The 15374-nt window shown below is 46.3% G+C and overlaps 3 protein-coding genes across 5 annotated transcripts in view; 2 read left to right on the top strand and 1 right to left on the bottom strand.

Annotated features, from left to right (window-relative positions):
- The window catches only part of TRIM40 (tripartite motif containing 40), a 12795-nt gene extending 10472 nt beyond the window's left edge, over positions 1-2323 (top strand). The window contains exons 4-6 of one of the 2 annotated variants that reach the window (XM_037732052.1): positions 454-669; positions 979-1001; positions 1182-2323. In XM_037732052.1, the coding sequence (XP_037587980.1) occupies positions 454-669; positions 979-1001; positions 1182-1437 (495 nt within the window). In that variant the 3' untranslated portion in view covers positions 1438-2323. The remainder of the gene's footprint in view (positions 1-453; positions 670-978; positions 1002-1181) is intronic. The other variant, XM_037732053.1, reaches the window with a different exon arrangement.
- Positions 2324-3890: 1567 nt separating this feature from the next.
- TRIM10 (tripartite motif containing 10) lies at positions 3891-13384 on the bottom strand. 2 transcript variants are annotated; one of them, XM_037732043.1, is made up of 8 exons: positions 12561-13384; positions 11314-11409; positions 10562-10792; positions 9530-9552; positions 9107-9222; positions 7779-7811; positions 6264-6439; positions 3893-5725 (listed from the first exon to the last, which is right to left on the bottom strand). In XM_037732043.1, exons 1-8 carry the CDS (start codon positions 12987-12989, stop codon positions 5642-5644), a joined length of 1188 nt encoding a protein of 395 aa, XP_037587971.1. In that variant the 5' UTR covers positions 12990-13384; the 3' UTR covers positions 3893-5641. The 2 variants fall into 2 exon arrangements, with proteins under 2 accessions (XP_017366007.1, XP_037587971.1); XM_017510518.2 differs by having other exon boundaries at positions 3891-6439.
- A 165-nt stretch (positions 13385-13549) lies between these two features.
- The window catches only part of TRIM15 (tripartite motif containing 15), an 11787-nt gene continuing 9962 nt past the window's right edge, over positions 13550-15374 (top strand). Inside the window, exon 1 of the mRNA XM_017510521.2 lies at positions 13550-13801. Within this exon, the coding sequence (XP_017366010.1) occupies positions 13743-13801 (59 nt within the window). The 5' untranslated portion in view covers positions 13550-13742. The remainder of the gene's footprint in view (positions 13802-15374) is intronic.

Raw genomic sequence — 15374 nt, 5'->3', positions numbered from 1 at the left:
TCGTGATCCACCTGCCTCAACCTCCCACAGTGCTGGGATTACAGGCATGAGCCACCATGCCCGGCCATCTAAGCCCTCCGATCTTTATGTGATTTATATGTTAAATGATAACAGTCCTGCTCTAGCCGGCTCACAGTAAGGATCAAAGGAGACCAGTATCTCATCCACTGAAAATTACTACACAAGCCATAGGCCCCTGTTTCTGTCTCTGACAGTCTACCTTTCCATCCTGTCACATGGCATCTGTAGATGTTCAGTGTGAGGCAGAAGGGGGGAGGTGTCCCTGACTTTATGAGAACCACAGCTGCCTCTGCAGTACCTGTGACACACAGTGGAAACACTATAAGGGGAAGAGGGTTGAGGAATCAGCATTCCTGCTCAGATACTCAGAGACTGTGAAGGGCCAGGAGGGAGCCACCTGACATCGAGTCTTAGGGAGCCCCTTTCCTGCAGTTTCAGGTAGACTATGGGAACCACAGGCTGGAGGCTGAGCTGGAGAGCCAGCACCAAACTAGGGAACAGCTGGATGCCCTCCCTCAGCAGCAGCCGGGCCAGCTGGAGCACATGCCAACAGAAGTGGCCAGAATCTCCAAAGCAGTAACTCAGCTCAGCAGCCTGGTCATTGATCTGGAGAGGATGGCCAAGGAATTAGACACCAACACCCTGAAGGTGCATAACCTGAGGCCTCCCCAAGGGCTGGGATTCTCCTGGATAGTAGGCAGCCCATCCGCATCACACTTCTGGGAGGTGTAAGAGGGAGGGGCCCATGTGATATGTGGTGATATGTGGTAGACAATGCTTGTTCCAGGCTACAGAGTGCTGCTGCAGCAGAATGGGTACAGAAGAGGGGTGTTGCTATGTTCCCCAAGTTCTCAAGGTGGGACCCCAGAGTGGCCTCTAAGAGTGAATTGGGAAAGGAATTTGGAGGTGATGGGAACCTGAGAACTGATTATGATTCTCACTTTTTCTCTCTCCTAGAATGCCGGTGACTTACTGAACAGGTATGAGCTGCCCCTTCTTCTTTCCCACATGTGCATATAAACCCACACAACATAGCCATGCACAGGGGTTCATCAAGGTCAAGGACACCCACGGCTCTGTTAGCTTTTGTATCTTCATGCTACATGGCCAATTGAATATATGAATATATATTAATCTATGAAGGATTTCTTTGTTTCTAGGAGTGCTCCACAGAAACTAGAGGTTATTTATCCCCAGTTGGGGAAAAGAGTCAATGAATTGCTTCTTCAGCCATCCTCAGAAGCTCTGACCTATTTATCTCCGGGACACCTCACTTCAGGCTCACCTCAGCCTCCTCCTTCTCCTTCCTCCAACCTGTCCAGGCCCCCGTTAGGTCTACCCGGTGCATCTTCAGGCCCGCCAGCTCCTGAACATGTCCCCATTTCCTCATGCCCACAGTCATCAACTGATGCCTGACACTCCGACTCTTGGATGACAGCCAGCCTCCTTCCAGGACAGGCTCATGCTTGTGGCTGCCACTGCAGAGGTCAGGGTCCATGGTCTCCAGGACTATTTGTAAGATCTTCATTTGCCTGTGAACTGATGGTAGTGCCCTTCTCTCGCACTCTCATTAAAATAGGATCCTCCAAGGATCTGGATGGCCCGAGCTCACCAGTGATGACCCCACCTCACATATGGAGCCCAGCTGAGCTCCTGCAGTACTTGTTGTCTGTACCACTTGCCTGGCATTTAGTCATTATTGTTGTGGAAGATAGACTCAAAGACAGCACCCCTTGGTGATCCTCGCCTCTTGGTATTAATGCCCTTGTGTGGTACCCTTTCCTTGAATATGAGTAGGATCTGTGACTTGTTTCTAATCAATGGAATATGGCAAAGGGGATAGGGTGTCACTCTGGCAACTATGTTCATTGTATTGGACTCCTCCTCATTGGCCAACTCACTTAGAGCCCCTCCTAGGAGCCAAGAGCAGCCTCCAGCCAACAAGAAGCAGAGGCCCTCAGTCTTGTGGCTGCAAGAACTTGAATTCTGCCAACAACCCAAGTGACCTTGGAAGCAGGTTCTTCCCCAGCTGAGCCAGATGAGAACCCAGTTCAGCCAACACCTTGATTATAGTCTTGTGAGTCCCTAAGCTGAGGACCCAGCAAAGCTGTGCCAAAATTTCTGATCCACAGAAACTGTGAGACAAAAAATGTGTGTGGTTTTAAGGCAGTAAATTTGTGGCAGTTTTTATGGAGCCATGGATAATGAATACAACTACATATTAGTCATCTGTGCATAAGCCTCACTTCTTTGGGTGAGGAGGGACCATACTGTCTGTGTCCTCATGTCTAGAACAGTGTCTGGCTCACAGGTGGTGTTCAATAAAATTTTAAATGTATGTATAAATGAATTAATTAGAAAGCAAAAGGGCCCTTCTTAATCCTCTGTTTAAAAGGATCCATCAATTACCATTTAATTAGTATTTATTGAGCCCTCGATGAAGTAGTCAATACCGTACTGTGAGGTATAAGGAATAAAACATGCTCACAAGAATAAAACAAGCCATGTGGTGGTGCAAAGAGTGAAAACTACGGAGTCAGACTTGAGTTTAGGTCTCGGTCCTGACAACTCATTCCTCTGTAACCTTGGGAAAGAACACCCCTGAAGTGGCAACTAGCAGTTCCTGCATCCCAGCTGAAGCTAATGTCAACAACAGAACTTGTACCAGGAGTGGGAGGAGAATGGCAGTCCACAGGGTCCCTCCAGAGGAGAGAAGTTCGTTATACTGAAGACGCCTGCCAGGCCCCCTATGGCTCCTTCTGACATGACCACAGATGATCGGGCCAAGGGTGGGTGTCTCAACAGCAGATGGTTGGCCAGCTGAGTTTGTGAGGTCACCTGTCAAGAAAGGCCTTATCAAAGAGGGACAATAGTAATTAACTGAAACCATCAGGTCCTCTTGGAGATTCAGAAGAGATCCATGGTGAAGGTGTCATCAGTTGGCAAGGAGAGCAGGCACAGAGAATCAGAGCTGCATGCACAGTCACCATGTATTGGAGCAGGTGTCCACCACCCATGCTGCTGAGAGGCCACAGGAAGACCCAGTCTTCACACTGCCTTGGACCTCGAGGCCCCTTCTTACCAGTAGGTCTTGGGCACACAACATGCCACTGCATAATGGTCACGAGCACAGACTCAGGAGCCAAAGCACCAGAATTCAAATGCTGGCTCTGCTACTTACTATCAGCTGATTTGAGACCAGCTGCTTGACCTTCACGTCTCAGTTCTCTTAAGTACGAAATGGGGATATTGATAACAGCACCTACCTCCCAGGGTGGTTGTGAGGATTAAACGAGATAATATATTACAAATATTTATTATGGGGTTTGGCCAAAATGAGTTCTATGTATGTTATTGTTATCAACATTTTTTGACTCTCTAGTTCTTCCTACAGGAAGGAGTGGTGACCCCACCAACTCACTTACCCCTGACATAGCTTCTCATGAGGTCTGGCTCATGGTGGAAAATCCCATTTTCCTTATTTCTGTGCCTGTTCTTATAATAAACTTACCTATCATTAGAACTAACTTGTGTGGATCTCACTTCTTTGCAATAGAAAGGGTTGCTACCATGGAAGCTGTGAAAAATGAGGGATAAACTGTGGATGTTGCAAGTGTGCAATAGTCCTTCAGAGCCGGAAAGGGCAGCTGGGACTCAGGGCCTCTAGACTTGAGCACTTCCTGGGGAGGGAACCCAGAGTTCCACTTCCAGCCAGCAGAGCAAGGAGGTTCGTTAAGCTACCTTATCTTGAAGTTACCAGGTCTTAGGATGTATCCACTTCTCCTGTGCTGACTGCATACTCCAAAAGCAAGTAAACTTCAAGTAAAATTACCCTAGGGGAGAAGCAGGTGCTGACAGACCAACATGAGTGTTTTCACTTATGAATAGTTTTATTCCTCAGTGTGAGACATAGAAATTGTTTTCACTGCCATATAACTATTAAAAGAAAAAGAAGAGAATTTAAAAAGAAGAAATGCAAATTGTATTTCTGAATCCAAGTCACTTGTGGGGTGTAGCCAGCATTAAAATAATCACTAGGACCCATGCAGGCATCTATCTCTGAGTGAGGCAGTGCAGCACAGCGGTTAAGAGCCCTTGGGTCAGACACGGATTAACTGGTTGCATGATCTTGGCTAGCTACCAAGATAGAGTGACACAGGTGTGTAAAGCTCCCCAGCAGCAAGCCAGGGTCTTTATACACATACATTTTAGAGGATAATAGTCCATTTAAAAAACACAGCTAAAGCCAACAAAAATAAACAGAAAAATAGGATCTACTTTTTAGTGGAGTCACAGGTTTGGGTGCTTTGGATATGTTTTATCATTATATAAGCACTTGCGGGTGTCTATATTTTTTTGAATATACAACATTTTAATGAGATACTGCACATTCCCAGTGAAAGCAATTCAATCTCTAATCCCTGGCTTCTGATCTAAGCTAAGTCACTTGTGGGGTGACTGAGCTAAGGACGAACAGTGGAATTTCTCAGTTGAATTCTAAGGTTGGGCTTAAGCACGCTGTGCCCTCTGCCTTTGAGGTTGCACCCTGATGGCCTCCCTCCTCCCAGGAGACCTAGTAGTGAGATGATAGAGTGGTGTAGTTTACATCTGAGCAGAGAAAACAGAGATGATTTTAAAAAGACTGTCAGTGAAGGGCATGATTATGCAAAAGAAAATACAATACTGACAAGAACTAGAAAATAAAACATGGTCACTCTTCCATCCCATTCCTCAGATGTCACTACAGTAGTCTCCATTACAGTAGTCTCCACTCTTCAGGCTAAAAGTTACAGGTCATCCAACTTATGCCCTGGCCTCCTTCTGGAATTCTTTTACCTAGCAATTTCTGAGCCCACAGCTGAGCTATTTGTGACCCATTTGCTTCCACTATCTCATTTCTTGACCTCATTGGTAATCAGCTGATCAGGAAGACAATTTCCCCAGGGGTGGAGTTATGATTTATGGCTATCCCTTATGTCCCCCTGCCCCCAGGTCCTGCACCTTTACCTCAGACAGAAGTGGCACCACCAGGAGGAAGGAGGCAGTGAGTGTTATCGGCTAGGGATGGCACACATCTGCCCATAAGGACAATGGAGATGTCCCAGTGCTCCATGGGTCATAGGTCATCCAGCCAGTTCTCTACCGTTTCCTCTTCTTAACATGCTTCTTCCCTTCTTTTCCTTATTGACCATAGGCATCCTTTAGACCACCCCTTTCAGAAAGTAATCCCCCACTCACCCTCTCCCTCCAGGCTGAGCTATGCCCCTTCCTCTGAGCTTCCATGATGCTGGGATTGGACCTCCCATAGCACTCACCACACTGTGCTGTAATTTCCTCTTTATGTTTCTCCGTCTTCCCAAGAGCTCTTTCAGAAACAGAACAGGTTTTGTGGGGTTTTTATATATATATATATATATATATTTTCAAATCACCAGCTACCACACTGCTTGGTTCATGGTTAACACAAAATAAATGTTTCTAGGGAATGTGATTACATGAACCCTAATATCATTAGAAGAAAACAAGGTGAAAAGAAGTGATGTCTTGCTTAAAGTCAGACAACTGGTTACAAGGCTGGTTTAAGAACCCAGGTCTTCTGACTCCGAATCCAGGGCTCTTTCTATGCAGCTACTTCTGTGCCTGGCAACGATGGTGATGAGGAGAGCTGGCAGCAGTCTGAGTCCCCAGGTACCCTGGCCATCCACTGGGCATTGGGGAAAGGTCTTGATCAGTAGATTGAGTGTCCTCTCCTCTGTCCCTTACCAACCGGCCCCATCCCATCTTCTAAAGCAGTAGTTTCTATTCAAGTCTTCCAGGTGACCCAGCCAGGGATTAAGTCCACATGGTACTTGAGTTTATTTGAATCCTGTACTTAGAGGAGGGTAGGTAACTGCACGTTCTCAGGAGCTCAGGGAGAAACTGGACCCTCGGCCCCAGAGCCCAAAGAATGGAATGACCTTCCTAGTGAAGGAGGCAGTGAAGGTGTAGATGGGCTCTCGGGTGACAGCGTTGGTGAAGGTCACCCAGCCCACTTCATAGTCAAGAGACACCCGCACCTGCCGGGGTGGCTCCTTCAGGGCCAGTCGTGTGGGGAAGGAGCCCAGAGCGGAGATGAAGCCCCAGGCCAGCCTCACAGCCCACACCCCCTCCTCTGGCCGCAGCCGAAGCTCCCCCTTCCGCTGCACATCCTCGCTCACCACGCCCACCGTGCAGCTGCTCCCGTGGGCCAGATCTATACTCACCACCCACGTGTGTCTCCCCCCTGTGATGCCAGTGTGTGCCAGAACACAGGTGGCCCAGTCAAAACGCTGGGGGTTGTCTGGCGAGTTCTGCCATTTGTAGGAGAACTGAGCCCGCTGGCCGTCCTCGGACAAGAGGAGCTTGGGGTGGGAAGTCTGAGGGTCTAGAGAAATGTGAGCTGTGGGGATAGGCAAAAGAGACAGGTGTCAGCAGACATGCTATTACCTCCAAGGAAGCCCTAGAAACTTCCCCTGGGACCCACCCATTAGTGTTACTATTACCAAAATCATATATACTCCCTATGTGGACCAAAATGTGGCATCACCAGGGAACTTGTTAGATATACACTGTCAGAATCTGCATCCTAACAAAATGCCCAGGTGATTCGTACACATGGAAAGCCTGAGAAGCCTGCCTCAGAGGATGCGACAGCTCTCGTTTAGTTCCATGTGGTCCTTGGGAAAGCTCTTCTGCTCACCACAAATTGATTGGCTTCCAAAGTTGCGTGTGCCTGCTCGGATCTCCTGCTGCCGATACACCACATTCTCCGCTCTTCCCATGTCTATCCCGGAGGGCAGAGACATTTCTCCCTTCAGTCCAACCTTCATGATTCCTCCCCGCTTTCCTCCCAGAGCACTTGTGACTCATTTACAGTATTCCCTCCTGCCAGGCTCTCTGGCTCACCCCTGGGTTATTCACTCTGCCTCAGTAATTCTAAAACTGTCTAGCCTGAGGACCACATTTTAACACCAATGATTTCTGCATAGCCTTGCATTTTGTTACTTTAGTATTCATAAGTTGAGAAGCTTCTGTAAATGCAGATCCATCCATGGATTACAGAACCCGCTCCAAAAACTCTGTGACTCCCAGGGTCTTAGGCTGGTTGATTGAGAAGCAACAGCCTTGCAGGGTCCATTCTGTTCATTTCTTTCCCACCCACAGGCCACCTTCCTTCTGTCATCTGTGAAATCACATCTGAGAGGAAGCAGGGGTTCCTCACAGTTCTAAAGATATGGTTATAAGCCCAGATCAAACCTCCCTTTATCCAGAAAGCATTCCCAGATGGACCTTATCCCATTCTGCGTTAATCTTTCTATCTACTCAACAGGCTTTCCATGTGCGTGAATCACCAGGATGTGAGCTTCACACCACTAATGTGGTACGTGTGTGTGCTTGTCCTTTCTTCATGGTTCTCCTGAGAACCTTACAAAGAATGTGACAAACACACACACACATGTATTCTATACACACGCTGGGGGTTGTCTGGTGAGTTTTGCCATTCATAGAAGAACTGAGCCTGCTGGACCCTCAGACAAGAATATATATATATATATATATATATATATATATATATACACATATGTATATATACAGTTATGCATATATACTATACATATGATGTGTATATGTATGAGTGTATGTTATGACTCTTGTAGTGCCCAATACAGAATCCTACAAAATTGTCTCTCCTTTTCGAAGACTTCTCATTCTCTCCCATTCTGACATAGGCTGCTTACCTGGCTCATAGTCAAACTCACAGCATAGTTTTTCTGTAAAGAAGAAATAAAACAGGATGATATTTTATTAGTCTTACAAAACCATCAGACACTTAACGATGAGAAAACTGAGGCCCAGAAGAGGGAAGGGACAAGAAGAATAAAGCTGGAATCCTCTAGACCAGTGGTTCCAAGCTCGCATCAGAATCACCTGGAGCACTTGCTAAAACACACCTGTTTCAGATTCAGGTGCTCTGGGGTGGGGCTGAACATCTGCATTTCTAACAAGCTCCTGGGAAATGCTGCTGCTGCTGCTGATGGGAGCCCCATTGCCCTAGCTCGAAGCAAGCAGGGACCGTGTCTGCCTTGCTCACCTCTGTACCTGCAGAGCCCAGGACAGAGTAAATGCTCAAGAAATATCTGCTTAATGAGTAGAGAAGTGGGTTCATTTATTTATTATTATTATTGGAAATAATTCTGGGGAGAGTCAAAGGTCAGCTTCAGGGTGACCAGACAATCAGAATAAATGTTGATACAAGTTAGGGTCACCTCTGCCACCAGGGTCCAAAAAAGTAGTGTTAAGGTTATGATCAGTTAATAGTAGAGTAATGCCAGGGGCATTGATTAAAGTAAAATTTCCTGCACTGCCAGGCCACTGGAAGTATTTGCAGGAAGTAGACTTATGGGAAAAGTCCTTCTAAGGTGACATCATTGTGGGTGAGTCATTTACAAATAGGTGGCATCATTCCTTCTGTCATGGTTAGTGAGGGAGTGGTTGGCAGAGAGCCATATCCCATTCCTCTCATTCCAAACCCTCCCTACTCCCCTACCACCACTCCCTGTTCCGGAAAAGGAAGGGGAGCGCAGTCGCTACAGGACAGTCCAACTCCGACAGCCAGGCTAGCAGAAGGAAAGCGAGGAGGAGGGAGGGAAGAGCCAGCTACCACAGGGTAAAGATAAATACTGTTGCTGGCTATTAATTCACAACGTTCATCATCAAAAACTTATCATGTATTATAAATGTTGCTGTGGGATTTTTTAATGTATTAAGAATGATATATTGTTAACCATTATTTTTCATATTGTTTAATGTCCACTGATCAGATTTGTTGAATTATTTTTAAATCAGTTTAATGTTTTGCCAGAAATATTCACCTTTATTATCTTTCTTCATTGTCGCAATATTCTAACAGGCAGATTTCATAAAAAATCTGCAAATAAGGAAATCAAGGCACAGGAAGGACTAAGCCTTGCCAAAGTCACACCTTTTAGCAGCAGAGCGTGGAGGCCACTCCTAAGCCCAGGCTTGATGCCCACCTGTGCTCTGTGGAGGCCTGGGGTCCTCTTACCCAGAAACATCTTCATCTCCCTCTGCAGTGGGAGGACCTGCTGGGGGAAGTCCCGGATCCGCTGGCCCAGCTCTCGGGACACAGACTCTGGTTTCCGGCACTTTCTGGTTTCACATCTGGGAGCACAGAAATGGTTGGGTCTGGGAATTATTATCCTTAATAATGTCTCCAGTCTCAGCCGGTTATCTTCTAATAGGGCATGGAGGTGCCACTTTCTGCAGACATACTTCCTCTAGGATGAACCCCACTGCCCACTTTTGGGCATCTATGGGTATACCTGAGAATGCATTTGAATATGTTGAAGTTTATATGTAAATTTACATCCTTAAGTGAAAATGTTATATATTTGTATGGCAATATCTAGGCATGTGGTGCATGTATGTATTTTTATATGGGAAAAGAAAGAGAAACTATATTGCTTACCTTATTAGAGTGCTTCTGATATCCTAGGAGAAAGAGATACCAGGGATTCAGTTTCCAACCTCTCCTTCCCATTTTCCTTTTATTTTCTTTCCTTCCTTTTTTTGTTTTTTTGTTTTTGTTTTTATTTGGTTTATTTGTTTGTTTGTTTTTTATTTGAGAAAGGGTCTCACTCTGGTGCCCAGACTGGAGTGCAGTGGTGTAATCATGGCTCACTACAGCCTCAACCCCCTGGCCTTATGCCATCTTCCCACCTCAGCATCCTGAGTAGCTGGGACGACAAGTGTGTGCCCATGCCTGGCTAATTTTTTTTTTTTTTGTAGAAATAGGTTTTGTTATGTTGCCCAGGCTCTTCCTACTTTTTTTATGACTGGAAAAGACAAAATATATTTCTAGCCCTGGACAGGAAAAGGACAAGGCTAGAAGTCACAGAGCATTAGGGCTTACCCATCTTTAGGAATCAGAGCCCAAAGCCTTTATTTTGTGGATAAAGGTGGTGAAATGACCTTCCCTTGCTCATTAGAGGCAAAGGTAAGTCTCATATGAAGGTCTTCTGTTTCTCAGTCCTGAGGGCATCTTTCTAAGTCATGCTGCCTTTCCAATGCCTTGTGAGGACCCTCATATCTTTCCTCCAGTGTGAGGAAGTGAACTAGACTAGGACAAACTTCCCGACTGACTAGTGGATGGTGACATTTACATTATAGAGAATGGTTTGCAACATACTCAATACTTTTTGAAGTGCTACTTTCACTTCCATCTTACTGTTGAATCCTCACAAAAGTCGTGTGAAATATTTAAGGCAAGTATCCTCCCTATTTGGCAGATGATGGGATGGAGAGATGGAGACCAGAGAGCAAAAAGTGACCAAGGAACTCTTGGAAAAGCATGGACTAGAATTGAGACATTCAGATCCTCTGACCCACCTCCCACCTGCCATACAGAGATGTGTGAGTGAGGGAGACATGGCTTAGGCAAGGCAAAGATGCAAGAGCCACAGGACAGTACAGGTGGGGCAGGTTCAGGTTCAGGCCTCACCGTCAGGAGCTCCCTTGCTGGCCTCTCATTCTTCTCCTCCAGTTCTTCAATCAGAGCACTAAACCGGCAGATCTCCCCAGCAACCCGGAAATCAAATTCATCCCGTTGCTTCAAGATGTCTTCATCCAGGCTCTCCAACTGTGCTAAGAGGATGCTCTGCTGTTCCTCCAGAAACTTGCACAGATGTGAAAACTCAGAAATCACCTGCTGTCTCTTGGTGGACACCTGAGTCTGAGGGTGCAGGAGGAGAGCCCGGGAGAAAGTTTGCTTCTTCCTTCTCCCCCGCTCCTCCTCCTCCTCTCCTGTCCCCAGGTAGATCTGGAACTGTGTCATGGTTTCCTTTTCACCTGTCATCCCATGTCTGGGAGCAAGATTCACAGTACTGTCTCAGCACCATCTGCTGTAGCTTCTAAAAGGGGTAGGGCTCAGAGGAGGTGTAGGGGGAGGTGGTGGGGGCACCCTGCCTCCTGTCTTGTATGAAAAGCACATTATATGCACAGCCCTGAGCTACTTTACAGGCACAATCTGGTTTAATGTTTACAGTAATTCAATGAAGTCATGATGATTTTTACTCTCCATTTTACAGATAAGTAAACTGAAGTTGGAGAGTTGCTTGAGGTCATAGAATTAGTGTCAGAGTCAGGATTTAAACCCATAATAACTTTAAAGCCCTGTAATCTATGTTGCCTCAGTTTCAGGAAGACACTGGAGCCTGAGGAAGGGGAGGGGTCTGGGGAGGGGTGATGACCTACCAGGAGGACTTGTATCCTTTTATTTTCTCTTGACTGGATTTCTTGAATCTCCTCTCTTTCTTTTCTTAGACACTTAAGACACTTATGTATTTGTTCCTGGGGAGAAGGAACATAAAATACTCAAGATGGGAAATGATTTGTTCAGGGTTGTCATGTCATCTGACCCTCTGCCTCCAGGGATGAAATGGCTCCAGGAAAGGAGTATCTTCCTTAGCTGACAATGCCCAAGCCTTCTCCGCCCTGAGAGCTTACGCCCTGACAGACTCCCTTTGAGTCTTGTTCCTCTTGATTTGTCTCCAAGACTTTTGATCAGGACTTTCTCTTTATCCTGTGCCATTAGAGGCTGTGACTTGGTTTTCCCACTTGAGTCTTTCTTCAGGTTAAACATCCTACTTTGTTTTGCTTCAGGTAAGTGGTATCTGTGGTCAGTCCTGAGCTTGATATGCCCTGCACTGAAATCATTCCAAATTTCCGGCTCATCCCAAAGAAACATGTGCAGATAACAACCCTCCTTTGTTACTGGAATCAATTACTTGTGTATGACTCCAGAAGGGAGAAGAAACTTGGGTAATATAAAAATAATTGATAAATTGTTTTAAAAATTATTTGCTCCAGAATATGTGTGTTCAAAGATACCTTAGAATTCTCACTATCAATTGCTAATTAACTAGTTAAGACATCCACACCCAGACTTGTACTAAAATACACAATTCACAGACAATGCATAAACAACTAAAACCAGCACACACTCATTTAGTGTCAGATAAAACGACATGCCACATATATTTACCAACCTGAATATATGTAAACACGAATTTATTCGCAAACAGGAACTCTCAGTTACACTTACACACTCAAATATATACACACTCAGACTCCCACACAAACACACCAGACACACTTCTAAACACGCAAACATTAACACAGGTACACACTGTTTGTACAATCATTCCCTCAAATACAAACTTCAGACACATCCGATCCATGACACAGACACTCACACTCGTATTTTGGTCACTCATTCATTCAACAAGCATTTGTTGAACTCCCATTATCTGCTGGCCACAAGTGAACACAGAACACACTCAAAAAAAACATAAACACAAACTTCCATGCCTGGTCTACTGCCTGGGTGATCACATAAGTAAGGAGAAAGAATTTGGCCTCAGGGTGGCCTAAATAAGCCACAACTCTGCTGTTTCTCTTAGTCCAGTCCACCCTGGGATCCCTCAGTTCCCCTTTCCTACCCTGTAGGGAGCAGCTGCATCCTCCAGGAAGTGCATGGTGTGGGTGGCATGCTCCCCAGCCTCTCGGCACACAACGCACAACTGCATCTCATCATCCTCACAGAAGAAGTAGATCTTCTCTCCGTGCTCCTGGCAGATGTCCTCCTCTCCCAAACCCAATGTGGACACCAGCTGGAGGCGCTCGATGTTCTCTACCACGTTAGCCAGCTGCCAGTTGGGCCGGAAGCTCCCAGGACGGAAGGGTTCTTTGCAGAGTGGGCAAGTAGGGGACTCCTCTGGATCTGGGCCTGGGATCTCACAGTAGCGGGTAAGGCAGCCCCGGCAGAAGTTGTGGCCACAGTCGATAGTGACCGGCTCCCTCAGGGTACCCTGGCAGATGGGGCAGTTGACTTCATCTGCCAGGCTGGTCACAGAGGCAGCAGAGGCCATGCTGGTACTGCTGCTATGGCTTCCTCAAAGTCACCCTCTCTGCTTGGCCAAGGGGGAAGGGCTGGGCCACACACTCACACACCCACATGTGTACATGGCTGGACACAGGCACATATGAAATATACACCAGCACCCATATCATCACACACTTGCATCTCTGGCGGCCAGGATGTTATTCTTCTGCCAACAGCAGAGATGGAAAATAGCAGAGGAGAGGAAGGAAGAGGTGCTCACAGCATTTCAGAGTTGACCTTAGATGACCATAACCAGGAGCTGACTGTTCCTTTCTGTCCATCGAGAGACACTCCAGTAGAAGCAAAGTGGTGATATGCCAACTGCCTACTTTCAAAACAAATATTTGTATGGGGCCAGGTGGGAGACTGGGTCACAGAGTGGAGATGCCACTCCAGCCTTTCTGCAATGTGGCCAGCTGTCTCCAGAGAGATTGGAGGTATCAGCCAGCCCAGGGTTTGCCCATCAGCAAGCAGGAGAGTGTGGGGACTCAGATAAGGTCCTTGTGCCAGGGTGTACACTGCACCAGCAACTTCAATGGTATTGCTTCAACTGGCCTGCTGCAAGCCTCAAAGGAGGCTGGAATATTCCCTATGCTGGCGAGGGGAAAGAAAACTAGTAATGGCCAGAATTTGCTTACAATGACAGTACATCTTACATTGATATAAACAATTTTAAAATATGATCTGATTTCTGTATCTGCTCTGCAACATCAGTGCTATCAGGATCTCCATTTTATAAATGAGAAAGCTGAGGTCCAACCAGGTCATTCAGCTTGTCCAAGGCACACAAGTAAAAAGGTAAGTGACTATAAATAATTTGCTGTCAAATGTATGTCTTCCAAGCAATGCTATTCAACATAAATGCAATGCGAGCCACATATGCAATTTAAAATTTCCTAGTAGCCATAAAAAAATAGTCTAAACAGAGAAAGTAATTTTAATGATGTTATTTTATTTAGTCCTATATTTCCAAAACATTATCATTTCAATAGATGATCCATATAAGTTATTAATAAGATATTTTACATTTTTTCATTTGTGCCAAGCCTTTGAAATCTGGTGTGTATTTTACACACACAGCATGCCTCCATTCAGACTGGCCACATTTCAGTGCTCGGTAGACACGTGTGGCTGGGGGCTCATGTATTGGACAGTCTAACTCTGGGCTGCACTCCTGGCAGGAAGAGCAAAGAGTGGGTGGGAAGGGGAGGTGATAAAGTTATTAGTGAAAAAAGAACAACCACAGGGGGCTGGGCTGATCACCCAGTGGGAGAATAGGGGACGGCCTGGTTTTATTCACAGACGTGAGTGAGCGGATGAAAAACCGTGGCTGCTGATCTTGATCTTGGCGTGGGGTGTGGGAAGAGCATAGGGCTTTAAGCCAGGAGGCTGGGATCGTCCCTGACACGAGACTTTCCAGCCCTGTGACCTTCGGAAAGTTACTTTACCTTTCAGTTTACATTTCTTTCTCTGTAAAATGAAAGTAATAATGTCTGTGTAGAGGGTTGTTAAAATTGAATGTAATAATATAAAAGTACCAAACCTTAGATAAATGTGGTTGAAATCGTTTATCTTTCTAATTGTTTTCTAATGTGTATCAACATAAATTGTTTGCATTATGGTTTCTTGCCTTCTCCCTGCTACAGTAAAAATACATAAATAAATAAATAAGACAGCCCAATGTTACCCAAACCCCAGCGGGGACTGTAGTGCCAGGTGGTGGGGGATTTGGGACGGGAGGAAGGGTCAGCATAGGCAGATGTGGTGAGGGAGGAAAGGGGAGCAGAAGAGGGGACCCAATGAGCAATCCTTACACGCCGACCTGCAGTGTCGAAACAGTGTGCCCCCACACCCTTCTCGCAGAGTCTCCGGAAGTCCACACCTCTCACTCCAGCCTGGACTTTGATGCTGCGGGCACGCCTCAAAGCCAGAGGTTTATGACTCCCACCTGCTCAATCTGACAGGAAGCGTCTGCTCTCCAATTCTCCCCAGCCTCTGTGGTCTAGAGATTCTAGGAAATCCCATCTCCCTGTGACCTCATAATGTGCTCTTTTCTCCACCCCAGGGACCAGAAGGAGCCAGGAGTAAAGAACTGGCTTACTGGTCCGGGCGCGGTAGCTCATGCCTGTAACCCCAGAACTTTGGGAGGCCAAGGCAGGCGGATCACGAGGTCAGGACTTGGAGACCAGCTTGACCAACTTAGTGAAACCCCATCTCTACTAAAAATACAAAAATTAGCCGGGCGTGGTGGCATGTGCCTTTAATCCCAGCTACTCAGGAGGCTGAAGCAGGAGAATCGCTTGAACCCGGGAGGCAGAGGTTGCAGTGAGCTGAGATCATGCCACTGCACTCCAGCCTGGGTGAAAAAAAA

The sequence above is a fragment of the Cebus imitator genome, unplaced genomic scaffold (genome assembly GCF_001604975.1).
Source record: "Cebus imitator isolate Cc_AM_T3 unplaced genomic scaffold, Cebus_imitator-1.0 Scaffold440, whole genome shotgun sequence".
Taxonomy (NCBI): domain Eukaryota; kingdom Metazoa; phylum Chordata; class Mammalia; order Primates; family Cebidae; genus Cebus; species Cebus imitator.
The sequence above is the reverse complement of the archived record's forward strand: the minus strand, read 5'-3'. Positions and strand labels throughout refer to the sequence as shown.